This window comes from Pygocentrus nattereri, chromosome 2 (assembly GCF_015220715.1).
Source record: "Pygocentrus nattereri isolate fPygNat1 chromosome 2, fPygNat1.pri, whole genome shotgun sequence".
Lineage (NCBI taxonomy): Eukaryota > Metazoa > Chordata > Actinopteri > Characiformes > Serrasalmidae > Pygocentrus > Pygocentrus nattereri.
This window is the reverse complement of record NC_051212.1, coordinates 22,222,652-22,250,308: the sequence shown is the minus strand read 5'-3', so window position 1 is coordinate 22,250,308 and position 27,657 is coordinate 22,222,652. Positions and strand designations below refer to the sequence as shown.

Sequence of the window (27,657 nt, the reverse complement as noted above, 5' to 3'; positions counted from 1 at the left end):
TGCACTTTTTTCACTCATTACTCATTATACAAAAATATAGATCAAATATACACAAAATAATACTTTATGCTATTGTCACAGGCTGTATCTGTGTAATTGTGCTCAATTACACTTTATGTGTATTTTGCTTTACTTCAGCCTTTATTCATCAGCCATTCCCACCTAAATGAATTCAAATGAGTTCTTCTGCAGCTTCTCTGGTACACAAAGACATGAGAGCGCATGTACCAGTAGGATCATAAACACATATAATAAGTTTGTATTCTTTAAATTTAAGAGGTTGTACAGTTAAAAGTAAAACAAACCTTTTTTTCAATTAGAAAAGCAAAAACTGATATATTTTATATTGGTAAAGAGAAAATAATAAATGTCAGTAATGAGGACACTGTAATATGTGGACACTTTTGTACTGTAAATCTGAGCCAAAAATGCCAAAAACTTTGTTGTCTGTACCAAAAAACAATAAAAAGACACAAAACTGCACTGGTGCATAGACAGTGTGTGTATATGCAAAACGTGCTAAACCTATGCAGCGTTCTCAGAGGTAGGTCTAGCGTATAAATTCTACTTAAGTGTTCAGTAAATAGTGCTATGAATGTTTGTTCAAGTGTTGAGTCCATGTATATAACACATTGATCAACAGTAACATGGATATATGTGCATATGGGTCAAGTACTGTTTGTATTTATGACCTGGTGGGTGCTATGGGTGTGACCAGTTTAACACCTAGAGGGCAGAAAATGTTCTTGAACCTGGTGTTTCGGCTCACGGCTCGGCAATGTTCTGATATCTCCTCCCAGATGGCAGCAGGTGGAACAGCAGCTGGCTGGGGTGTGTGGGGTCAGAGCTGATACATCTGGCTTTACTCAGACACTTCTAACTGTAATAGCCCTGTATGGGTGGGAGCACAGCTGCAGCGATGGACTGGGCAGTGTTCACTACCCTTAGCAGGGCCTTCCGTTTTATATCAGTGAAGCTGCCATACCAGACTGCGATACAGGTTGCTCTTCACTGTGGTCCTGCAGAAGTTGCAGAGGAGCTGATGCAGCAGGTCTGACTCTCCTCAGCCTCCAGGTGAAGGTGTTGTTGGGCCTTTCTGATGAACTATGGTGTGGTGTGGAGTGACCATCTCAGAGGAATTTAGAACAGCTCACTCTTTCCACCATGGATCCCTTAGTAATCAGGGGTGTGTGCACTCTGCTCTCCTTCCTGAAATCAACAATCATCTCTTTGGTTCTGTTAACACTAAAGGAGAGACTGTTGCCTGTGAGCAGTTTTACCTCTCTGTTAGGTTCCTTATTGTTAGTGATCGATGCCCACTATTGTGGTACTGTCAGTGATTGTGATGGTAGTGCTGGTGATGTTGTTGTGCTTGGCAATGCAGTCATGAATGTACCGGATGTAGAGCACGGGTGATACGATACAGTCTTGTGGACAGCCTGTGCTGAGAGTGAGGGTGGAAGACATGTGGTCGCCCACCCTAACAGACTGAGGCCTGCTTTTGAGGAAATCCAGAATCCAGCTGCAGACTGTATGACCGATTCCTAGGATCTTGAACTTGGCGACTAGTCAGAATAGTTTTGACTTATGAAGACTTTTCAATCTGAGATACTGTGTATCCAAAATAAGTTTAACAAAACATGTTATATGCTGTAGCAAATTTTATTGACTCCAGTTAAAACAACAGGATGCTTTTCTTTGGCATAACACACATTATGATCTATATGATGCTTTTTATATACTGTCAAACTGCCATGTGTGATTTCTTAAATTATCAGCACTGTCTATCAGAACACGAGTAGAGAAAACGGCAGGTGTTTTTGTTCTGATAAACGTTTTTTTGACATGATTTCAGTGTGTGGTTTAAGTGAACATAATACAAGCAAGAGTAATGGCAAGTTCTTGTACATAGTTTTGCCATACATCTTTATCAAAAATGCCTTTAATGAATACATTCAACATAAAACTGTTTAGGGTCTTAAAAAATGAGACAAAGTAAAGAACCTCATTGCTGCTGCATATTTATTTAGGTTTCTTTCCATTGAAAGTGTACTTACCTCTAAAAGCAGTATCAGTACTGCATGATATTTAAAACAAAAGAAGTTTTTATATGTAAACTTTTGGAATAAGCAAATGGTCAGATTAGCAGTCACAATGCTGTCTGAGTCATTACTGTCACAGTATGCCCACTGCATTTATAACACAAGCCATTTGATTCAAATATGTAACACATGCACACACAGTTTCATGTCTTCTCATTAGGAGGGAGCAGATGCTCTCTGTCTCTTTATCTTCAAGAATGCTCTTGGCGATCATAAAAACAGGAACTCTAGTTTCTTCACTGCCCATCAACTGTTTCATTACATCAGTGTATTTCCACTGCCGTAACAGAGTTACTTTGGCACTGGAAGCCTGAAGAGCAGAGATGGCCGGTTATTATGACTGAGTGATTTAGTTCAGATACTGTAGAATAGCTTGCTAAAATTTTAAGCACCTCTTAATACATGGAGGAAATGGCATATGGTTTTGTTCTAACATCTAAGTGTAAGTCATCTAAATTTAGTATGACAAGATAAATGTCATAGTTGTTTGGATTGTATGGATTGGTCTAAAATCATGAGTTGTTGGAAGTTTATATAGTTTATAGATAAATGTTAAAATCTTGTTATTTTTTGATCTATCAAGTGTTTTCAACATCATCAAGCCCACTCTATTAGGGAGCAAGATGGAGAGAGCAGTGGTGGAACACCATCTCATCACATGGACTATGGACTACCTCACAAACAGACCGCAGCATGTGCGACTTAAGGACTGTGTATAAGAAACACTGCTCTGCAGCACAGGGGCCCGACAGGGAACAGTCCTGGCCCCATTCCTCTTCACTCTCTACACTGCGGAGTTCACCCACAACACCTCAACCTGTCACCTCCAGAAATTCTCTGATGACTCTGCCATCGTTGGCTACATCTCAGACGACGATGAAAGGGAATACAGAGAAGTTACAAGGAATTTTGTGGACTGGTGTCAGCAGAACTGCCTCCAGATCAAAACAGCTAAAACCAAAGAGCTGGTGGTGGATTTCCACAGGACTAAGTTTTCCTCACCCACTTCAGTGAGCATCCAGGGAAGAGACAATGAGATTGTCAAAACCTACAATTACCTGGGTGTTCATCTAAACAGCAAACTGGACTGGTCTGACAACATACACACCCTGTATAAGAAAGGCCAGAGCAGATTCCACCTGCTGAGGAGGCTCTGGTCCTTTCGAATACAGGGTGGACTTCTCCACTCTTTTTGTAACTCTGTGGTGGCATCAGCCATCTTCTGTGGCATTGTCTGCTGGGGAGATGACATTACAGGAGCAGACAGGAAGAAACTGGACAAGCTTATCGGGATGGCTAGTTCTGTCCTGGGCTGTGTGCTGGACCCAGTGGGGAAGGTGGCGGAGAGGAGGATGTTGGCCAAGCTTGCATCCATAATGGACAACCCCTCTCACCCACTACAGGAGGCAGTTGCAGCACTGGGCAGCTCCTTCAGTGACAGGCTCCTCCACCTGCGATGTGGCAAAGAGAGATACCGCAGCTCCTTTCTCCCCACTGCTGTACAATCGGCTCGACAATCAAAACCTCCCCAAGCAGAGACTCAGACACTCTCCGTCATAAACACACTGTAGATTCACACCTCACTCTATCATAGTGCACTCTATCACAAACACATCACATAGACCTACATCTTATCCTACCTCTAATTAATGTGCAATATCTGCTGCTGACAGAATGGTACAAGTGCAATACATACACAAGTTCTGTGCAATATCTGTAATTATTGCTGTGCAATATCTACAATTTCTGTGCAATATCTAGATTATATTAAGTGAATGGAGGAACAGCAAAGTAAGAATTTCATTGTACAGTGCAACTGCCTGTTCTGCTGTGCACATGACAATAAAACTCTTGAATCTTGAATCTAGTCAGTACCTGCTCAGAAATGTGCAATATCCATACAACTGCATGTGTAAACTGTAAATTTGTATTGTATCTTAATTCTATTTTTATTTTTTATATTTTTCTGCTAACAGATGCCTTGTTTATTTATTTCTATAGTATATCTTATATTTTGTATTTTGTATGATGCACATCTTTGTCTACTTACTGCTCTCTATCTGCTTGCTGTGTATTCTGCTGTAACAATGCAAAGTTCCCCCAGTGGGATAATAAAAGTCCATCTTATCTTATCTTATCAAATTAGTATAATGTAGTCCCTAAATAGTAGCACAGCCTTATCAAAGTAGTGTAGACCTTTATTTTAGGACTAGACTAGTATCAGGAGGCTATACTACTATTATAAGATTATAATACTTTTATAAGGCTACACTTCTATTGTAAGGCTATAATAATAGTAAGACAGTAACATAGCTTTTAATGTATGTCATTGAAACCAGATGTCTCTCCAAGCCATTTTGGGTCATTTGTTTTGTCCATTCTTCATGAAATTGACACAAAATATAAAGGACAACAGGTATTTTCAAATTATGTTAAAAACTGAAAATGACAAAAATGACACACCACACACACACACACACACACACACACATGTGTATATATATATATATATATATATATATATATATATATATATATGAATGTATGTATGTATGTAGTCGGCTGACAGCAAGAAGGGCCTGGGTTTGATTCCCCGGCCGAGTGACCAGGGTCCTTTCTGTGTGGAGTTTGCATGTTTTCCCCATGTCTGCGTGGGTTTCCTCTGGGTACTCTGGTTTCCTCCCACAGTCCAAAGACATGCAGTCAGGCTGATTAGACATGCTAAATTGCCCCTGGGTGTGAGTGACTGTTTATGTCTGTCTGTCAGTCCTGCGATGGACTGGCGACCTGTCCAGGATGTATCCTGCCTTCTGCCCGATGACAGCTGGGATAATCTCCAGCGCCCCCCATGACCCTGAGGGAGAAGCGGCTTAGAAAATGTGTGTGTGTGTGTGTGTGTGTATACATATATAAACAAGTTGGAAGACGTAATGGTATTCATGTCATTATGATCTCAGTATGCCTTACCTGTTGGCCAAAGTGTTTTCACATGTTTAAAAACAGTTTTGAAAGCAATGCCATTCATCATAATATATGATTGGAAATATACCCACAGCAAAGGTCTGAACATCCCTAGTCAAATTCACGCTTTGTCAGTTTGCTATGTGAAAATGAGTTAATACGTCCTGTACAGGGAACACTTTAAACTGTGAACATTTTCAGCACAATTCATAGTAACATATTGAAAAACATAAAACAGGATATATTAAATGTGCCATAACTTTTGCACAGACTATATTTTATGCTTTTCTTTGGCTTAAATTCAGCAAATAAACAGTAATTGTGCATCAGAAGGCAACAATAAAATGTCATCGTTATTGTCCACCACTAGTTCCTATGCTGATAGATACTGGACGCATTAAGAGGCTGTGGGTTTGTAAGTTCCTAAGCACTTCGGCAGTTTTTTACCTGCTACTTTGAAAAGATATTTATCCCTTTCCGTGAGCCATTAGGTCCTCAGTAGCGTCCACAGGTGTACATGAACCTGTGTGAGAGTGGGAGTGTGTGTGCGGAGTAAAGGCGGAGTCTGCAGTTCCGCCCATGAGCTTCAACCCTTCTCCATGTGCGCGAACTCCTCACTGCTCCAGCACTTCAGCGCGCAGACACGCACTCAGTGAGCCCGAACCCTTTCTCCTGTATCAGTCTCCATCCTTCAACCGCACGTCACTGGCTCCTGACCGCTCGGACAGTCTCACCATGCCATGGCCAGGCGCCCTCTGATGAAACCACGGCGCGCCACCAGCCGTCCGAAGTGTCTGTTCTTCTCTCGATGAAGAAGGGAGGTATTTCTGTAGCACTTCTCGATTTGGGGGACGAAGGAGAGCCCGAGACAACATGGAGCCCTTCCCCATCCACGACATGCTGCTCAACAGCACGGACATTTACAGACTGCTGTGCGGAATCGCCTTCGGGAACTTCTCAGACTGTGAGAGCCCCAGTCCCACCGCGCCCACCGGCCTGACCCGAGAGCCTAAAGGTAACCAGCAGCTCTTCACTCTTTAAAGCCACTTTAGCACCAACCAAATCGACTTCAGTCCAGCGGAGCGAGTTGTGCGCCTCCGCGCTCCAGCTGCGCCAGTGTTACGCAGCGCGCTCGCAGTGGCGCACTGGGGAGTCTCGGTGAAGGAGGACGGTCGATTACACACTTCAGCAAATGATCTCAATAGAAAATTAGGCAAAATACGGCTGACGCAAAAAATCTCACCGAAAGGTCACACATTTCACATGTGAAGTGCACAGAAACCAGGTGTTTACAAGTAATCGCACCTTTTTTTACTGGTAAACATGTTTTCCCATGTGAATGTGGTGTTTTCTTCGCATGTGAAATTCATGTGTACTTCTGTTGTAAGGACAGGCGCTGGTTTGAGTCCAAGATGCATTAAAATTAAACGATGCTTTGAAGTGACAAAAACGCAGAGCGACAGAATTCAGCTGAAAGACATGTGTTCTTGCTACGTTAGTGTACACACACACACACACACACACCCCTATACACAGACACACACACATACCTATACACAGACACACACACATACCTATACACAGACACACACGCCACCACACGCACACATGTAATTGTGTGTGTGTATATATATATATATATATATATATATATATATATATATTGTGTGTGTGTGTGTGTGTGTCTGTGTATAGGGGTGTGTGTGTGTGTGTGTGTGTGTGTAAATATCCTTTATGTATTCAGTGACGTTCCATTGTACATAGATGAAAAGTGAATACCTGTCGATTATATCTTGCACATCTATAAAAACTCTTTTATTTTTACCTTGCACTATTCCTCACCGTCACTGCCAGACAGCCTTCTTTTTGTAATTCCTCTGTTGATTTATTAAGTGTGTGATACACAGAAAGTTCTAAAGTTCTCAGCTTTAAATGTTGTAGATCCTGGAACACAGTTGGGCACTGTTTCTCACTTCTTATTATGATTAATAATTCTGCTTCTCTTTATTCTAACTTTAAATCCCTCCATTCACTCATGTCCCAGTAACACAATTTTAAAGTGGTTAGTGGTGTGATTTTCTGTCAGGGATGTTTCGACGCATGTTCATGAGACCAATACTAAGTGAAGCAAAGCTTATCACTCGTGTACAAGTTCACCGCTGAGAAAACTGTTCGGTTCTGTCCATAACACTGAGATAAGCAACGGGTTTGTATCTTTCATAACAGGTTTATCAGTCTATTCAAACTTTAGCAACTGCAGTCCATTACTTTCCAACTCTGTACAACTCTACAGTGCTGTGCAAAGGTTTTACACACCTGTGAAAGTCAGTTAAAAAAGCTATTTATCTTTACAGTAAGCGTTTATTTGGTATTTGGTTCAACAAACACTAATGGCAGAACAAATACAAGCAACATTATTACAAAAAAGTACTTATTTTATGTATGTCTGTTCTTTTGTTTAAGCATTTCCAAACCTCTTCTTATAGCAGTCCTTTATTATTTCTAGTTGTCATCCAATACACCTTCTGACAACAAGACAGTCTTGTTACATTTACCACATTAACATTACATTCATTCTAATGTTACATATGGCATTCTTACACCAAGTCATTTACCATGCAGTAAAATACTTAGGTGCCTATACTTTTGCACAGTATTATATATGTATGTTAATGTAAAGATGTTTCATGCCAAGTATGTAGAAAAATAAAAATTGAATGTACATATATTGGTTAATAATTGAAAGTATATAACATTGGATATTTTTTCCATCCAACGGCTGCATTCACAGATATAAACCAGACGGTCCGCATCATCCTCTACAGCCTCATCTTCCTCCTGGGTGTCCTGGGCAACAGCCTCATCATCACAGTGCTAGTACGAAACCGTCGCATGCGTACAGTCACCAACCTCTTCCTGCTGTCTCTGGCGGTCAGTGACCTGATGCTGTGTGTCTTCTGCATGCCCTTCACTCTAATCCCCAACCTGATGGAGAACTTTGTCTTTGGCAGTGGCATCTGTAAGACAGCCACATACTTCATGGGTGAGTAGTTGTGTTCATATATATGGGTATATATATATATATATATATATATATAGGGCTGTCAAACGATTCAAATTTTTAATCGTGATTAATCTCAGAATTTCATATAGGTAATCGCGATTAATAGCTATTTTTAAGAAATCTGTGTAAATGTTATAGAAAATAAGGATTTTTAAGTGAAATGTTATAATTAAAATGGTGAACACATTTTATGCTAAATGTACTCATGTTAAAAACTGCTGGGACAAGAGAAAACTGTAAGGGAGTTTGATTCACTCACATACTAGGCAGTAATACTGAACCTACAAAACACACCACTGGATTTGTAGTAGATTAGGGAGCTGTAGTCTCAAATATAAGACATGTAGTCACACACTACTGTGTCTCAGCTCAGATATGTGTAACAAAAGAAAATTAAAACTAAATTAAACTTCAATTGTGCTGAAGTTGTACTCAGTCACAGCCTACAGGACTTCACAGTACTGCGCAAACAAATAAATGACACAGTTGGACTTCATTAAAGACGTGTAGTGTCCACAGAGCTACAGCAGGTAAACAGCATGTAAACATGGCTCACTAGCCTCGTTAACATGCAGCCCAATAATCCGTTAATAATCCGACTAACAGCTCAATCGGAATTGGCCGATTGACTGGAATACAGTTTTTATCCGATTGAAGGAGGTGGGTAAACCTCTAAATACGCCGTTAAACAGAGAATAATATCCGTGTAAACGCCTGAATCCGATCACACTCCAGTCGGAGCGTGTGAGTACGGTCTGCGCATGCGCGGCGCGTCACAGCGAAAGGTATACGCCATTCAACACGGCTGGACCTCACGCGATGCCCGCTGTCATGGTAACGTTCACTGTCAGCGCCACTCCACGCATGCGCGTCACTTTGCATCGGATTACTTGTAGCGAGCGGGTAAACGCAGATTTTCATCAGACGGTTGAGCAGAGTGAGATTAAACCCCTCAGTCTGAGTCTGTAATCCGACTGTTTTCAAAGTCTTTGAATGTAAACACAGAAACTCTCTCCTCTACTCTTAATGAGAGACGCCGCGCACGGCCACGTCTCCACATGAACTACGGATGACTCGCAGGGCCAAATAGAATTTGCGTTAACGGCACTATTTTTTTTTATCGCGTTAAATTGAGTTAATGAGTTATTATCGCGTTAACTTCGACATATGCGATATTATATATATGTATATACACATATGTGTGTGTGTGTGTTAAATTTTCATAATGAAACAGCTGAATTGTGCCCCTTGGCAAATTCATTACACCGATTTTAATCCAGGTCATTCCTGAACATTGCTATTCACCCATTCTTCATGAAATAGTGTAAAAATATATAACACTTAAAAAATGACATAATTAGGCACATAATTGAATTGACATCATTGAATAAACATTGAAGGTCAAGACAGAAGGCCACCACCTTTATTTCACAAAGGCTTTTCAGAAAAACAGAAAAATAGGCATTTAACAGTGAAGATAAGAATGTGCCCATTAGAGCCTCTTTTGTATTCTGCGCCACTCCTGATGTAATTCCACTTACAAAATTGAAGTTTTTTTATTAGTGCAATCTTTTGAACTCGCATAGTTATAGGACTGAAGGTCTGATGTAGGTAAGAACAGAGGGCTGTTACTTAGGACTGTCCAAATAAAGTGGGATCAAAGTTGTCCTATTAAAGTAATGCTGGCTTGCGATGCGGCTGTGTTGGTTCTGTTAGCAAACTAACCAAGAGCTAATCCTGTGCTTGAGCCTATGTGCCCAAGTCTCTTAAAGAGACTGTAAAGAAGGCAGTGGTGTTTGTTTTAAAGGACACAGGAAAGCCTAAACATTCTGTTCTCTCATTTTATTATTGATCAGCAATTTGGCTGCCTGAATCAGACTGTTACAAAGAAGCTAATGTTTAGAAAGGGCAACCTTGATTGTCTTCTGAATTAGTTTGGAGGTATGAAGCTGGATATGGTGTCTGATAAAGACTAATGTATTGATCTCTTATAGTGAATGAGGAAGGCATCGTACTACTTTTTTATGATACTGATACTTATACTGAAGTCAGTTGTATCAGCTGGCACAGATACTGAGTATCATACTGAAACTACTTAAACAATCAATCTGTTGCTTTACAAGAAGAAATACATTATTAACAACATTAACAACAGAAATATATTATTAACAACATTACCTGTACAAAACCTCAGCATCTTTGACTCAGTTAAGACTTTTTACAACAAAAAAGGAATGCAAATATGCATCATAATGTAGAATTATAAAGCATAATTAGATCAAATAAAGGAATTGTTATTTTATTATAAAACTTAGCTGGAAACATGTTGTTCTTCTGAGAGACGACACCAGTCACATACCAGATATCACTTTCAGGGAAAAAACAGTCCTGTGACAAATTCTCACATTGTCTGATGTGATGTTAGCTCTGTGGTAGTAGTGTTTTAGTATATTTAGCATAATAGTCTAACTGTAGATTATTGTACTGCCTCTTTCTGCTGACCCTTTAGAGCCATTCCACTGGTAGAACAGAAACTGACTCAAATAATAATTATAATAATTGATCATATTTCATATAATCTAATGCACTATTTTTTTTCTTGATACTGTGTTTTCAGATTAATTGGAACTCTGTACAGCTGTATTTAAAGACGTATCAGCTGATACTGAAACTTGAGATCAGAAAATAAAAATGAGTATTGTACAATCAGTGTTAGGATATCTTTGATCAGATGAATTCCTTTTTTCTTCCCCTCTCATGTCCAGTTTGTGCTGATCAGTATGACATCTATGCCATCGGTTACAGTGAGAAATATCTACTCTCATTTTGTACTAGTTATGATGCTATAAAGCCAGTGAGACTGGACCATAAGACAATGGCGCTGTCATATGTCCTCATATCCAAATCTGTCTGCATGTTGTACGTGTTTACATTACTCCATTCTGTGTCGCTAGCTTATGGCTGGATTTATGAGCTCCGTTGTTATTGCTGTGTGGGTCTGCTAGCATGGATAGGTAAGAGATCATACTGGTTATCATTCATAATAACAGTCAGATCTTGGATCAGCTTCCAGACAAGTCATAAAGTGTGTCAAATCATTAAAGTGCAAGCAGCTACTAACATAACTAATGGAGTATACTTACAACATCAGGTGACGTGTTCATTGTTCAACCTTGAAAACAGAGGTTCATAAATAGTTATTGGCTTGAATGTATGGTTTTAGGAAAATGCCCAGATTTAATTGCTATGCATTATATGGATTTTCTTTAGTGTGAAAGGTTCTTCACATTCATGTCTCAGTTACAGTAAAAGTTTTTAAAAGAACCTTCCAATGAAAGGGTTCTCAAAGGAAGCAAAAGTGGTTCTTCTATGAAATCACTCTAAAGACCCTTTTTTGACACCTTTACAGTGCTTTACTGTGATTACCGTACTTTACAGTATTTACAGTGTTTTACAGTACTGTTGTAAAGTCAGAGACCAGCCTTCATTTGTTTAATTTCCAGTAGAAACAGCTATTAAGTACAGCTTACTTATTTATATGTACATTTACATTTATGTTATGTTTCCTGGAGATATTTCTGAGGTTAGATATAAGATAATCCACTGTCAGATGAAACGTAAAAGGAAAATAGATAAAAAGGAGCTTCCAAAATTCAATGAAATTTCCAACGTCTATGAAACTTTTGATAATTTCACACACTATGAGTGGAACTCCTAACAACTATGCAAGACCTGGGAGACCACCTAACCAAATCTCCATCAGAAAAAACGTTCTTAAAGCTTTTATCTTTGAGAGAGAGGAAAAAATAGTGTTTGTAAGAAAATTAAGCTTTAAATTAAATTAAGCGTTACTTAATACTTTTCTTTGTATAATAACAAATGAAGTATCACAGCACTGTCTTTCTTTCAGTCTCAGTGGTTCACTGAGTGCATGACCAATGTTTACATGTCATATCATTTTTTATGTCTGTGTTGATATTCAGTTCTTTTAGCGGGCTGATAACAACCCTAATAATATGCCTTAGTATTGCAGTACAACAGCTCATGATAAAGCAGGATGAACTCACCAGCTCTGTTTCTTTGTTTTAAACACACACACAGGTATCTCAGTAAGCGTATCTACCTTCAACCTGGTGGCCATCTCTCTGGAGCGTTACAGTGCTATCTGCAATCCGTTAACATCCCGTACGTGGCAGACCAAGTCCCACGCTGCCAAGGTCATCACCGCCACCTGGCTCTTCTCCTTCCTCCTCATGCTGCCCTACCCCATCTCCAGTAACCTGGTACCTTACCGCCGCAACAACAACACCACTGGCAACATGTGCCGTCCAGTCTGGCCCAGTGACATCATACAGCAGTCATGGTAAGAAGAAGCATGGTAAGAAGTTAAGCACCAACAACTGCAGCTACAGTGGATCATCAGCCATAATAACTACTCCATATCTTGATGTGAGCTTATGCTTCAAGATATGGATCAGCATCCAGAAGTATCTGGTGCTGAGGCTTCAGAATTAACATTACTGTCTATAGTGTTGGAAATTGTTGATCTTTCTAGCTATGAAACATCTCTTTTCTTGCCAGGTATGTGTTCCTTTTATTGATCCTCTTTTTGGTGCCGGGAATTGTGATGATGACAGCTTATGGTCTCATCTCTGTCGAGCTCTACAGAGGAATCAAATTTGAAATGGCTAACAGGAGGTCAAATCGAGGTACATGTTCTCTATATTATCCTAATTTTTAAATAAGATTTATAAAGCAATGTTTATTTTTTAATCTTTTAAAATCTATTGTTTAAACATGCTTTTAATGTCCATTCTCCTTTACATTTGTTACTTTATCATTTTAAATTTGAATCGTCTGAAATCATTTGCATTTTCTTATTTGTAAAGTACTTTGAATGACCACAGTGTATGAAAGGTAAGTAAACTTGCCTTGCCAATGTAGCTTTTTGCTACCTTTTAACTTTTTATTTCCTTCCACAATATACAAGTACTATACCTAGACCCCTAAACACATTGTCTAAAACCATGTGCCTGGGCAGTAAGTGTGTTAGTGCCTGTAAAAGCATCAAATTCTTTAGAATAAAGAAAAAATAACATGAATGTCTTACTTAAAAAAAACTGTTGGCACATTGTGAGCTAGATTAAAGAACAGTTTAAAGAAATATTTGGTTCTTGATTTCTCTTCTTTGCCCCAGCTATTGTATTTGTTACATTTCAGCACTAGATATTAGATGATTACTACAATTAATACTGGGGGTTCACAAGGAGAGGTATGGAAATGGTTAAACAAACATTGATGGACATAAAATCAGTACTATACACTAAAGAAATATGTACTATAAAATCTACTATGTACTAATAATATATACTATCATTTGTATTTATTGTAATACTAGAAATCAGTAATGTCCAAAAGACCAAGTCACCAAAATGACAACTTTACAAGAGCAGGCAAAAAACATTGTAAAACTTAAAATAACTTTTTTTATTTAAGTTAAAAGTAAAGAGAGTTTATTTTGGAGCATTTACACTGGTCCTATCATCATGAAATTCTTACATAATGTTAAGTGCTGTGTCCAAAAACAGAGTTACTTAGTACTGTTGCTCATATTACAAATACTGTACCTGCAAAAAATACAGTTTGTCCACACTCTCCCTCTCAAACACAATACAGTGAGATAGGAAGACAATAAGATTGGTCAGAAAATGGATAGTATACACTACACTCTTACAAATAAAAGTTTCTAAATATTTTAACTTTGACTTAAGGTTCTAAAAATGCTATTTTTACATCAAACCCTTTTTGGCACATTTATTTTTAGGAATGTATTCAAGCAACTTCAGCAAGTTCAATTGTGCCAATTTAAGCTATAGTGATTACAATTGAGCTACTCCACTGAATTGAGTGCTCCACTTTTTTCAAACAAAACAAACAACACATTAATTTTGCATTTTAAAAGCAGGTGTTTTGATATATGTTTTGAGCTAAAATTCTCATTAGGTTGAATGGGTTTTTGGATAGGTCACTTGACAGAGAACCTTTGCATGGTATAGATGTTGTTTTAACTTTTAAAAGGTTCATCACACTTACACAGCCTTATTTATTTTAAAATGCATATGAATATTTTGGTCAAACTTTTTATGAATCCTGTATTCATAATGCATTACAAGTGCATTAATACGGAATAATATATCATACATAATACCTTATAATATCAAGCATAAGCCTGTATCATTGTTTATAAGTAGTTATAGTTACCTGCACAACACATTTTAAAGAAGAATGTATGACTGCATGAAGTCAGATCCTGTGATGTATTATAAAATCTGTTCAGAAAAACATTATAGACAATAATAGCTGTTTTTAAACAGCTTGTAAATGTTATTTCAGTTCATCTCATACAGCAATATTAGAGCTCTTTACAAGCTTTAAGTGAGATAATCATGTGTAAAATGTGTGTGGCACAAAAGTCACTCCACAGTTCATGCCAACGTACAGGGGGTCCTGGGGCTCTTTGAATGTCTCAAAATCAAAACTCTGCCAGGTGCCTTAAAAAATTGACTTATTATGAGATTATAGTGTCATTGTTTAGTTGCTTCTTCCAAAACCAGCTGTAGCACTAGGCTGCATCAGGGTGGCTCTGTAGCAAACTGGTTCACCTAGTTGGTCCTTCATAGCCTACGAACTGTAACTATGCCAGAGATACCTCTGAAAAACTTTACAATATGCCGTAACATATTTATAAATCTGAAAAGTTTTCCCAAGTGATTGGTGGAAAGAGTGAATTGAAGCTAGCCTCAGCGCCGCTGTGGTGTGTCAGCAGCCAGCCAATGCCAGATTAGCAAGTCAATATGGGACCCCACAAATACCAGGGGGTATTTTGCACACTGCAGATGTGAATATGTGTTGCTTTTCTCCATCTGTCAATGCAGGAACTGTTTAAGGCTTGAATTAGCAAAGCTACCTTAAAATGAGCTACAAGGTAGCTACTGTTTACTGTCGTTGTCCACACAGATATTATAATGTACAGAGCCCTGCTGGTGACATCCTATATAAAAAATAACGTGTGGGCATGACTTAGTAAAGTATGGGAAAGAGATAATTAAGTCATGGCCATGACTTAGTAAGGTGTGGGAACGAGATAATTAAGTCGTGACCACAACTTAGTAAGCAGTTATACAAGTCAGACATTGCAATGCTTAATATAATGCATAATAAATACAGGATTCGTAGGACATTTTACCAAAATTTCTTTACAGAACCAAAAGTGGTTCCTTGGCATTCCTCCAGTAAACCCTTGATTTTTAAAAGAGTAATCAAGCTTAAAATATATCTTAAAATATATTTTCCAAACTATAGTGATTATTATTGTTTGGACATTTCCTAAATGTTCTTTCTCTCAGACCGAGAGAGCAGCACTGGAAGCCTGAAGCCTACTGACGGTGATGGCTGCTATATTCAGCCCTCCAAAAAGAAGCGCTCTGAAACCCTGGAACAGCACCAAGCCCTGACGGTCACTTCCAGCAACCCCAAAACCAAGCTGAGCCGCGTCTGCAGCAACAGCCCCACAGCCAACCTGATGGCCAAGAAGAGAGTCATCCGCATGCTGCTGGTCATCGTGGTTCTCTTCTTCCTCTGCTGGATGCCGGTCTTTGCGGTCAATGCCTGGCGGGCCTTCGACAAGCGCATGGCTGACCGGCTTTTGTCAGGGGCACCCATTTCTTTCATCCACCTGCTGTCCTACACCTCAGCCTGTGTCAACCCCATCATCTACTGCTTCATGAACAAAAGTTTCCGCCAGGGCATGCTGGCCACCTTCACCTGGTGCACGTGTGAGCCAGACAGCGAGGGCAGAGGCAGCAGCCGCCTCAGCGGAGGAGGAGGAGGGGGGCTTGGCACTCTAGCGTGTGGAGGAGGCTTCAGGCAGGAGAGTGGAAATGCACACTCCAGCGGAACACTGACCAGACTGACGTACACCAGCGTTCGCGGGTCTGCACAGGCATAGGGCAATGGAAGAGAGCGGACGAAGAACATACTGACTGTCGGTTCCTGAAGTGGTCAGCTTAGAGGAACCTCTTTCCGGTACAGCATATGGTACAGTGCAAAAGTCTTAGGACACCTGAATAAATATATTTATCTGGGCAGCAAGCGCTTATTTGCTCGCAAAAACATTAACCTTAGAATAAATAGAAATACACAGTATGTCGTGCATTTGTATGTGTCAGTGTGTTAGCCTAACCATATCAAAATATCTCCTGGAGGCAACCCAGTATTTACATTATGTGCTGTACTGTTTAGCCATGTCTGGACTACACAGTACAGTGCTGTATTCAAATCAGGTGTGCTGATAGTATAAACACATGCAATGACCGGGAGTAGAGCGGAATAATATGGCCAAAATATAATGTTTTGATTAATTTAGCCATTTATTGTAATTGCAGTCTGCTTTGCCGTATGTTTAAACTTTGTTGGTCCAATGGTTAACCAGTTGGTGAGTAGTAATTTTAGCCAAAATGATTTTATTTTCTGGGCCTTTATTCATCAAGACACCCAATTCATCTGTAATATCTAATATTAGTCATAATGCTCAAAGCACTTAGATTTTTTAGAGCCTCAAATGCATATTAAACTGTACTGTGCAAAAGTCAAAGACCAAAGATCTTAGAAGTTGGTTGCATTTGCTGCTTTTCATGATCCATGTAAGCCAAACCCATTCAGTGTTGCTGAGGTCTTGACCTGGGATGGCCAGCCCATTATTCTGACAACACGAGAAGATTAGAATAGATTAAAGTTTTCTTCTTTTTTCGTCCATTTACCTCTCTCTGTAATGTTTTCTTGACAGCTACACATCCTATGAGAGCCATAGCATTGAGTATTCGTCTCACAGTAGAAGGATGGACAGATACAACTGGGGATTTTTTTAGATATGATAAAACAAGTGAACAATTTTCTCCTTTCTCTAAAAGATGAAAGCTTTAAGTATTGTTTCTGATTGGGATCATTTTGGTCCACCAAATCTTGCGGTATCTCTTTTAATGACTTTTTTAACTTCAGTTTTGGAGACTCCTGCTTTTTAGCCTAAGTTTCCTTTGACTTTTCCCTTTCCTCATGCAAGTAGGTTATCTTATATCTAATCTCCTCAGTAATATTGCCAGGAAAATGAATAACGTTATGGAAATTAAATAAATTTAGGTTGGTCTCAGGCATTTGCACTGTGGATTTCTGTGATATCGGCAGTAGCTGAGGTGAATCCAGCAGACGAGCCACCAAACCTTTGTTCTTCTGCTCTCTGCATCTCAAAAGGTACAAACAATATTTCTGACAACAACACATTCTTGCTATCTACCTGTTAATGCTTTATTTATTTTAATCCTAATGTAATATAGTTCTCTTCCAAGGGAAACACACTGGCTTCACAGATAAATACTTCTAAACAATTTTCTTGGTTCATCTTAGACTTTTACACAGTACTGCATATCCAAAGACTATGACGTTCAATCCAGGCAGCTCTAGTGTTTGAAGACTTTCATTAAGTTTGGACATTGAACACGGATGTGAATCTTCCTTCGAAACAGAGACCAGGCTGTTGACTGACGGCTGAATAGCTAACATGGTTGTACAGCTCATGATAAGCGAGACAGGCGTAAATGCACATGCACCGGTTGGCAGGGACCTTGAAAGATCGATGCTAGACAGAGTCCAGTGTTTAACTTCGGGTGCAAATCATGGTCCAATAAACACGCGCATCAAATGGAGCATGACTGTGGACAGCTTGAGAGGGTCTCGAGTCCGCATTAGGGCACTGACTCATATGGGACGCTTACATAAGACAAAGTTTATGAACTGTCTGTGCCCCGTTGGTGTCTTTCCAGTTGTGTGGCCCACCTCCAGTTCTCTGGATAGAAACAAATGCTCATAAAATATACACTTAAACACATTTTCTGTGTACTATAATCAATATACAGAATGCGAGTATATAGAAAGTGACTGTAGCTGATGAGTCAAGCTATACTGAGACATGATTTAGAAGGCTGCTTCTTTAGTTTGACAATTTTTCAATATTTTTCATTTGAAAACGTTTTTGTGCCCTGGTCACATTACATGCTTTGATGATATTTTAAAATGAAAATAAATTAATACATCCTCTGCAGAGAACTCACTTCTGCATATTTTAATGCACAAGTTAAAGTTAAGGCACATTTTATATTGCATGCCCCCCACCCAAAGTATGTTAAACTTTCTCCATCTGGGATGCATGCTTTGATGTAAAATGCTCTTTCAAAAGAAACACAGAGAGAGGTGATGTCAATAACTGGAAGACCGAAGCATATAATGCCTTTAAAAGCTAAACCACAAGTAACTACGGCATGAAATGGTTATAAATATGTTGCCTTATACCTGAGACAGTGTTTTATGATGGGCTGTAAGGCATTAAATAAAACATATTTTTCAGATTTACTACTATTTTCCCATTGGCAACATTACATATATAAACTCAAAGACCCTTGACATCCACAGGTCATTTTGGATAGTAAATAAAATGGTTATAATTAACCCTGATTCCTATAACCACCACAAGACGTCTGAGTCAGTACGTTTCTCTAAAATGCACCATTTCATATCAAACCATGCTGAATGACTTTGTTTACATCTCAACCTTGGAATTATGCAGTAAGATGATGAAGTTCCTCTTTAACAGTGCTGGTTAGTGATGTCTTTGTGAGGTACATTAAACTCGTGGCTATAGAGCAAAACTAAAGAAGCAAACCTCAGACATCAAACATGTTTAAGGTGATTTGCTACATTTGGGCTATGGGTTAAACTTTGTATTTTTTTTGTATATTTTCAGACAGTCAAAATATGTGATATCTATCTTGAGGCAGGCTGATATAATCAACTTTGTGTCATGAATTTGGGTTAAAAGTCAAAGGTACCATCTCTCCACCGGCTCTTTCCGTGGAACACGCAGACTGAAGGTGGCTGAGGCTGTCCAGATGTTTTGAGAAAACGCACAGCTTGCGCTTTCAGAGACTTTGCAGACCTCCAGCATAGTGGAACCATGCGCAGGGCTTCAGAACACTGCCAAAGTAACACCGCAGAACTCAGCTTGAGGATCTGTGTACATAATCTCAGCCATGTATCATTGACTTATCCATGGGGCAGTTTTTCAGATGACAAAAACAACACACTGAAGTGCGACTGTCTTGTTTGTGCCGGTATACGATACAGGAATATACTGAAAGACTACATTTGCAGAGCACATCCATCAGCCAATTTATTGTCATTGCCACAGAAATATGTGGATTATGTGTAAATAAATTTTGCTGTACGTCATTCCTGACCAGCAGCGCTCGTATGTTGATGTGGTATGTTTGCTTCTTTATCCAAACACTGTGCGTTCCTCAAACTGCACCTTGTACCCTTTATTTGACATGCAGTCTTTCTTTATCTTCACATGAGACTTTTCACACCTGCCAGCAACATCAAAGCACCTGTGGAATGGCCATCACCCACACCTGCGCCCTTTCCCTCACAAATGGGACATTGGAAAATGTAGCATTTTGTATGACTTCAGGTTCTTTTGAATTTTTTTAAATGTTTTTTAAGTTTGATTATAACAGCAATAATAAACTGCATCTACTGTAAATAGTGAATAAAGTGCATATAATGCTGTTATCATATATATTCAGATAGTGTAATTGCTTATGTATCCCTGCTTGCTTGTGATGAAATGTTAAACATAATAAAGGCTAAATTAAAGTACTGCATGTTCTGCGGTTTGTTCATCTAAGCCAAATACTCCTGCCCAAAAACACAAACACCTACTGAAGGCCATATTACACCATTCCAACACATGAGTCACATGTTTTCATTTTAAGTGAAGGCATTTAGGAGCAGTACTACATCTGTATTATTTCACTCTTTACAAGACATAAAAACATCACATATTCATAATACATTTCGAATGCATTCAGACTGCATCCTCTTAAGGCAGACTGAAAAACTCTGCTGTTGTCATTTTTACTTAGCTCACACTGCTCCTTGCCCTTACTATTTCATGCACACTCTCGTAGAAAAAGAATGTGGGACAAGCCCAGAATGGCAAAACATTAAGCTTTTAATGGTCTTAACAACAAACCTGTTGCAAAAAGTTGACATAATACGGAATAGCTTTTCCCTTTGATTTCTTAAAATGTTGTGGGTAAATATGCAGACAGGCTTTAGCAGAAAGAAGAGTCATTCCACTCAGCATCAAACTTGGCTTCAAACAGTTGAAAAACATTGCCAAACTAGTTTGTATTTTTAAGACCAAATATTGTCTATGGAGTTTAGATCTGGACTCAATCTGGAGCCCAAAATCATCAGTAAAAAACATCTCGTGTTGGGCTTGGCCCATCTTTCTCCATGTCTTCTGTTAAAATGTTCCATCATTTTTTTTTTCTTGAATTTTATAAAGTTCCTCCCTCCACTTGCTCTGCTAGTCCACTGCTACTCCCACAATCCCTTGAGCAGAACTACAATGCTGCAGACTCAGGAACTGAATTCGGGAACAACTTTTTGTTTTTACTATTTTTTAAAAGACACATTGTCCCACCTTTAACTTTCCTTACTAGAAAACTAATTAAATAAACTAAAACATTTTCTATAAACAATTTGCCATATCCCAATTACACATAGTTATAAATGGGACTGTAAGTTGCGTAAGTGTGCATGCTTCAGTAAATGACAGGTGTGTAACATCCTGTCCAGAACAACACTAAAGCTAGGCTTGTGAACATGTCCACTACTGAGGAGACTGTTCAGTTCAGTCACTCCTTAATTGAGCTGATAAACTCCGAGATAAACAACTGGCTCGTCACGTTGATTGATCAGTCTGCTCAGGCTTTAGCATGGCTTTTAACTGTTTTTGTAAAGAAGCCATTCGAGTCCTTTTTTTAGAAAATGTAGGAGCATGTGTGCTACACAACTATTTCAAATAGTTAATAAACCAGCATTAATAGAGTTTCTTTAAAAGAGTGTTATGTATTTTTAATTTATTTTTGAAAAATGAGTAAACAGTTTTGTATTCTAAAAATGTATAAACAATACCCCAAAGGATCTCCCAGCCTTGGTTTCCCCGTAGACATTAGGGGTCTTACAATACATACATTTCACAAAGTAACTTCTACATCATGGTATGATGATTTGAGATCATTTTACAGCTTCATTGCCTTGCAACCCCCGTGTCAGGAAAAAAGAACAATGGCCCTCCTTCACCAGTATCACAAGTTTTTTTTCTTAAATTTGATCTTGAGAAAGGTCCCACGAAAAAGTCTGTCAGATTCGTGACGCGTTCTGAAACGGCAGAATGTTCACACCTTTGTGCTCTTGAGTGTGTGTAGATTCTATTCTTACCTAAGAACAATCACAAAAAAGAAAACATTAGCGAAGGTCAGAATCTTCGTGGGAACTGGTGAGAAGGGAGGTTTTAGGAAGAGAGTTTTTTCTAAGAACAGTTGAATGAGACCCATTTAATTTAACACCAGGCAGTTCAAATGTGCCGTGATTTTATTCGTACAGTTGTTTATGCAGCCCCTGCGATGGACTGGCGGCCTGTCCAGGGTGTATCCTTCCTCCGCCCGATGACCGCTGGGATAGGCTCCAGCACCCTCCCCCCCGCGACCCTGAGGGAGAAGCGGCTTAGAAAACGGATGGATGGATGTATTTTAATGTATTCTTTGGGGTCCACTTATCACATTTGTGTAACAGGCATAGCTCATTTTTAAATGACCATTTTCTGACCTCTCTCTATCTCTTGGATTTAAATAGGCTGTTTTGGTTATTGTGTCTTTGAGATTGTTATTTGTAAACGACCTCTGTTCTGATAGGTGGCATATATTGTGCCTCATTTAAAAAGCAGTCGGGGTAAAACAAACTCCTTGTAACTTCACCATGAATGGGTGGGGCTCAAACAATGTTAATGTTCGTTAATGTGGTGGTTTTTTTTTTTTTTTGTGACATTACAAATTCATTCAAAGTGGGCTGTTTTTGTGGATCAGGGTCCATATATAGGCTGGGAACTGAATTTTATGGTTTGAAACGGATTCTTCAACCAAAGAAGTGAAGGAAAATTCCATGACATCGCCGCTTTAATAAGTAATTCTTTGCATGCGTAATATCAGACAGTGCGGAAACAAGTATCATATTCAGTTCATTCCCAGCATGATATAAAACCCACTGTGATCTGTCAGGCTGATATTTTCTCATATCTATCAACAGTCTGCGCTGGCAGGTGAAATGTCTAGCTTCACAAGTACAAAGGATTAAACAAAGCTTTTAAGCGCCTGAACTGGGTGCTTTCATATATACAAACAGCAACCCAATAAAATGTTTGGGCAGCTAAATGGAAACGTCTCTGGGTGCGTGTGGAGCGCTTAGCGTGCTCCTGTGTAATTCTTTCCCTCACAGTACAGTAATCAAAGGCAGTGAAATAAGGCTTTTAACAGGCTCGGTGGAGAGGACACAGAGAGTTAAAGGATTTAGAATGGCAGCAGCCCTGACAAGGCACCAGTGACATTACCCACGAGTCAGTGCTCTGGCGGGGATAACAGCTTTTCTCCTGTCTATCCTATCAGCGTTGAGTGACTAGCAAGCTGAAAAAATCTAAACACAGGTTAGCCTTAAGCCCACCGTGTCTTTTCACTACGACAAGCAGCAAACCTACTAGACCTAAACACAAAGATGTTTAAAACTAAAGACCTAAAATCTGGTTTTGAGCAGCTAAGAAGGGAAGGGAAGAAGAACTGAGGTAATATTAAAGCCATGTATCTTTATGCTGAATGTACTAAAAAAGACTTCAGTTTGAGGAACGTTATAAAGAAAATCACATCGGATAATTAAGAATTAATGCAAAAGTTTGGGCACCCATGGCCAATTTACATATTTGGCCGAATTTAGAAAATTATGTAAAGCAATCTCTGTAAAAAAAACAGTTTTCTGCTAATGTTAATGCACAGTTACTTATTTGATTACCTAAAAAAAAAGAATAAAATAAAATAGCATGTACAAATGTTTGGACACACTTTCCGTTGCATAGTCTCAGAATGACATAATCGTCAGGCCTTAATTAAGTAATTAAGACTGGTTAGATGAACAATTCCAGGGAGTAATGAATTCTCTGACTCTTGAGCCAACAACCATAAAGTCAAGCCAAGAGCTAAAAGACAAAGAGAGCTCTCAGGTAGAACTGCTTATATGCTGACTGGAAAGGAACATCAAACCAGCCAGCGCACATCTTTGCGTGAACTGTATCGAAGGGTTACTAGATGGAAACCCTACCTATGTAACACCATCACAAACCTCAGGGCCTGAAGTAGGCCAAACAACACATAGGTCATGACGGTCATCAACATTATGCTTGGAAAAAAAAAGGGGGAGGAGCATTTGATGAAAAGAACACCTTGTAACTGTTAAGCACTGACCTGGATCTATTATGCTTTGAGGTTTTGTACCAGTCAGTGGCATAGCACATACTGTGTGGATAAATGATAAATGGAAGAGTGAATTCCATTAAATACCAACAAATTATGGAAGCAAATGTGAGACAGTGGGACAAAAGAAACTGAAGCTTAAAAAAGTCCGGCTTCTACAAATGACAATGATCCAAAACATCTCAAAATTCCCCTAAAATTCCCCCAAAATGCCCCTAAAAGTCTCTTGAATTGAATATCATTAAAAAAAATATGTGGGTAAATCTTGAGCATGCTGTGCATGCAAGACAGCCCAAGAGTATTGCAGAAGTAGACGAGCTCTGCAAGAAGAGTGGGTAAAAATTCAGAGAATAAGAACAGAAATCTGTCTAGTTACTAAAAGCGTTTGCAAGCTATAATATTTACCAAAAAGGATGTGATTAAATATTCCCTTTGTGAGGTGTCCAAACTTTTGCACATGCCACAACTGTGCTTTGACATTTGCGGAAACTGTTCAATTAATAAAACCTGCTTGCTGCAGACACTGTTTACTTCTTTTCACTTTATGTTTACTGTAAATTGGCCAGGGGTGGCAAACCAGAAAGAGCCAGTCGAATCACGACAATTTTATCAGTATTGATATAGAACTATTACATCAGTTCATTTTAAGCAGTTTGTTTTTAGTGCACTTCAATCACGATGTCCAGTCCCTGAATGGTAACTGCACTGTATGCCAATTGCTGAGCACTTCAGATTGTTTTAAAAGTTTAAACAATTTTTTTTTCTGGAAACATGCTTTTTTTGTCTCTTAACATCTACAACAATGTTTAAGCCTCCATTTGGTGTAATTCTAACAGAAGACAACAGAACAAACAAGAACAATTACAAGTTACTGTATGACCAGTAGATAAAGCATAAAAGAAAGGGTTCTCTCCCTTTTTTGACATCAGTTCTCAGAAGTGCAACAGCACAGAAAAACCTAAACACATTATCTTGTCATAGCTACATTTACCACAAGCGAAAGCTCCACCTAGCAAGGAAGACCATGTAAACTATATTCATACATATTAAAACACTTTTCAGCTTCATGAGAATAAAATAATTGAGCATTTGAATATTTCTCACTTTTTTATTTCTGAATTTTTATGCCAATATTGCAAGTTTTTTTTTCCTTTAATGACATGGAACTGAGCAGGTGCAATATGTACAAAACAGACAACTGAAACAAACTAATGTTTATGTTTTATATATGTATGAAAACAAAACGTCCTCTTGTTTCACGTTATTGCTAAAATATCACAGACGGCACAGGATCCTACTGTAAGGACTGATACCACTACCATACCAACACCTCTGCTTGTTACCACTACAACAGTACATTGAGAGACACAGAGAGAGAGAGAGAGAGAGAGAGAGAGAGAGAGAGAGAGAGAGAGAGAGAGAGAGAGAGAGAGAGAGAGAGAGAGAGAGAGAGAGAGAGAGAGAGAGAGAGAGAGAGAGAGAGAGAGAGAGAGAGAGAGCCAGAGCAACAGTGATAGATAGATAGAAAAAAAGAAAGGAATTTGGATGTAAAAAAGAAAATGTGAGTTTTACACAAATGTAAGAAAGAGCTGGTTTACAATGACAAAGTTCATCTGAAAAGCATAAGACAAACAAGATTCTCTCTAGATCCACATGGCAATAAGAACAATGAATAAGTGCAAAAGTATCACAGAGAGAAACCATCCATCAATGATGTAATAAAACAATCAAGCCAGTCAGTCTGTCTGTTTCCATTTTAACTGAGGGCAGCCAATAGAGAGAGAGAGAGAGAGAGAGAGAGAATAGAAAAAGAAAGAGAGGTGGTATAGCTAGAGAAAGAGAAACAGAGAAAGAGACAAAAAAGGAAGAGTCTGTAGAAAGAGAGAGAATGCAAGACAGCAAGAAAAAAAAAAGTGTGTGACTGACCGAGAGAGAGAGAGAGAGAGAGAGAGAGAGAGAGAGACAGAGACAGAGACAGAGAGAGAGAGAGAGAGAGAGAGAGAGAGAGAGAGAGAGAGAGAGAGAGAGAGAGAGAGAGAGAGAGAGAGAGAGACAGAGAGAGAGAGAGAGAGAGAGAGAGAAAGAAAGAGAGAGAGAGAGAGAGAGAGAGAGAGAGAGAGAGAGAGAGAGAGAGAGACAGAGAGAGAGAGAGAGAGAGAGAGAGAGAGAGAGAGAGAGAGACAGAGAGAGAGAGAGAGAGAGAGAGAGAGAGAGAGAGAGAGAGAGAGAGAGAGAGAGAGAGAGAGACAGAGAGAGAGAGAGAGAGAGAGAGAGAGAGAGAGAGAGAGAGAGAGAGAGAGAGAGAGAGAGAGAGAGGGCATTGCAGTTTGAGTTTAACACACTGTGCCGCAAAGAAGAAGCTCTTGCTTTTCCAACATCTTTTCTAACAAAAGGAAAGAAACCTTTTTCGAAGCTGCCTCTGGTGCCAAGTTTTTTTTGTTTGTTTGTTTGTTTTTTTTAAGCAGTGCATGAAAATCTAAGTTAAAAAGTCATTTGGCATATTAGAGGACATACAGACACACATACACATTGATCAGAGATCATAAAAAACAGCTGCTTTTGGAAGAGCCGGTAAAACATGAACAATGAAACCAGTGGACACGTGAAAACCGTAACCATCGCACTCTGAAAGCTGTTGAGAAATAAGAAAGTAGACGGCGATTCTGTGCACAGTTCTTACTGTGTTTATATAATGAAGACTAGGAAATGCCTGTAACATTGGACTGCTGCTACGATATGTGCCTCCAGCTACAAAGACACTATTGTTTATTATCACAAGAACACGTGAACATCCCTAAACACTTGAACTCTGAGATACATCAAGACGTTAATGACTGGACATTACTGAAATATATGCGTTCTGCCAAATCTCGTTAATCAGTTCTGGAAGTAATGTAAAACACAGCTGATCAGGATCAGTTTAAAGTTGTAGTCTCTCTAGACAAGTCCTTCATTCTAAAGCTCCACACCAAAAACATGAAAAAAAAGAAAAAAGGTCAATGTAAACAGAAAAAAATAAACAGCTAGGATTGTCTTATAGGCTTGTTCAGAGAGCAATTAAGTGAAACGTGCCACTGCAGCTTCAAGCCAGCCAAGGCAGAAACTAAGCCAACTCATCACATCCTCATAACAGACTGAATGGGTCTCAAAGGGAATAAAACAAACAGCATCAACAGACAAAAAGAATAAATCAAACATTTAGGGGACTTTTTCTTGAAGGCAATCTGGCCGTAAAGCACTTTTTTTCATCAGTATTGACACCACATTAAATGGGGAGATCATTTCAACAATAATTTAAAATATTGCAATATTACACTTTAAAGCTAGTTTTTATATCAGTACAAAAAACAAAATGCAACAGGGGAAGAAGAGAACACCCCTCTTCTGAAGTTCCGGTCAGGAATGGCGCAGATTGGCTTAGCTCTGAATCTATAAGTTGATGTGCAGAGACTGTATTGCAAAATGTCAAACACAGGCATTTTCTGTGTTGTAGTTTGCACATCATCACTGTCCAAAAATAATAATAATTAAACACAGTAACTGACCTTTTTTTGGGGGGTGAACAGTTCATGATGAATGGACCAAGAGAAAGGCTCCAAAATCCCAAATTACTTGGAATTAAGTCCTTAGGACAGTAACTTGCATTAAAAGTAAAAATGTTTCTGCCTTCATTTGTTTGTTTGACAGTGACAACATGCAGCTTTGTTTTCATCATAAACGTTTAAAAAAAATGTTTCCTGATCGGAGCTCTCTGGGGGTTAGGAAATATTATTACTAATGACATTCAAATTACAGTTTTCCCCGGAAGTGCACTACATGACACTTAATTCTTTTAAAAAAATATTGCCTTGTTTAAATGTTCAAGCACATTTACTACCATTAACGAAAGATCCACTTAGTCAGGAAGACTGAAATCTACTGTTCTGTTGACTATTTTGTAGACGCTGGCTTGTTATATGGACATTAGGTCTATTAAACCATTTCTTTGAGATGCCAGAAGAGAGGACGTTGCATTCATTTGTTTACAGTGATCGTGGCAGGGTGATCGCTTATGTTG

General features: G+C 38.9%; 1 protein-coding gene across 1 annotated transcript; it reads left to right on the top strand.

Moving 5' to 3' along the window:
* Window positions 1-5,666: 5,666 nt before the first annotated feature.
* On the top strand, window positions 5,667-19,893 carry cckar (cholecystokinin A receptor). The gene is made up of 5 exons (XM_017699624.2): window positions 5,667-6,078; window positions 7,855-8,106; window positions 12,229-12,490; window positions 12,709-12,836; window positions 15,534-19,893. Exons 1-5 carry the CDS (start codon window positions 5,937-5,939, stop codon window positions 16,133-16,135), a joined length of 1,386 nt encoding a protein of 461 aa, XP_017555113.1. The 5' UTR covers window positions 5,667-5,936; the 3' UTR covers window positions 16,136-19,893.
* Window positions 19,894-27,657: the final 7,764 nt, after the last annotated feature.

Coding starts and splice junctions, on each gene's coding strand:
- cckar (XM_017699624.2), top strand. CDS start 5,937: ATGGAGCCCTTCCCCATCCACGACATGCTGCTCAACAGCACGGACATT. Junction 6,079..7,854: donor CCTGACCCGAGAGCCTAAAG/GTAACCAGCAGC, acceptor CTGCATTCACAG/ATATAAACCAGACGGTCCGC. Junction 12,837..15,533: donor TAACAGGAGGTCAAATCGAG/GTACATGTTCTC, acceptor TCTTTCTCTCAG/ACCGAGAGAGCAGCACTGGA.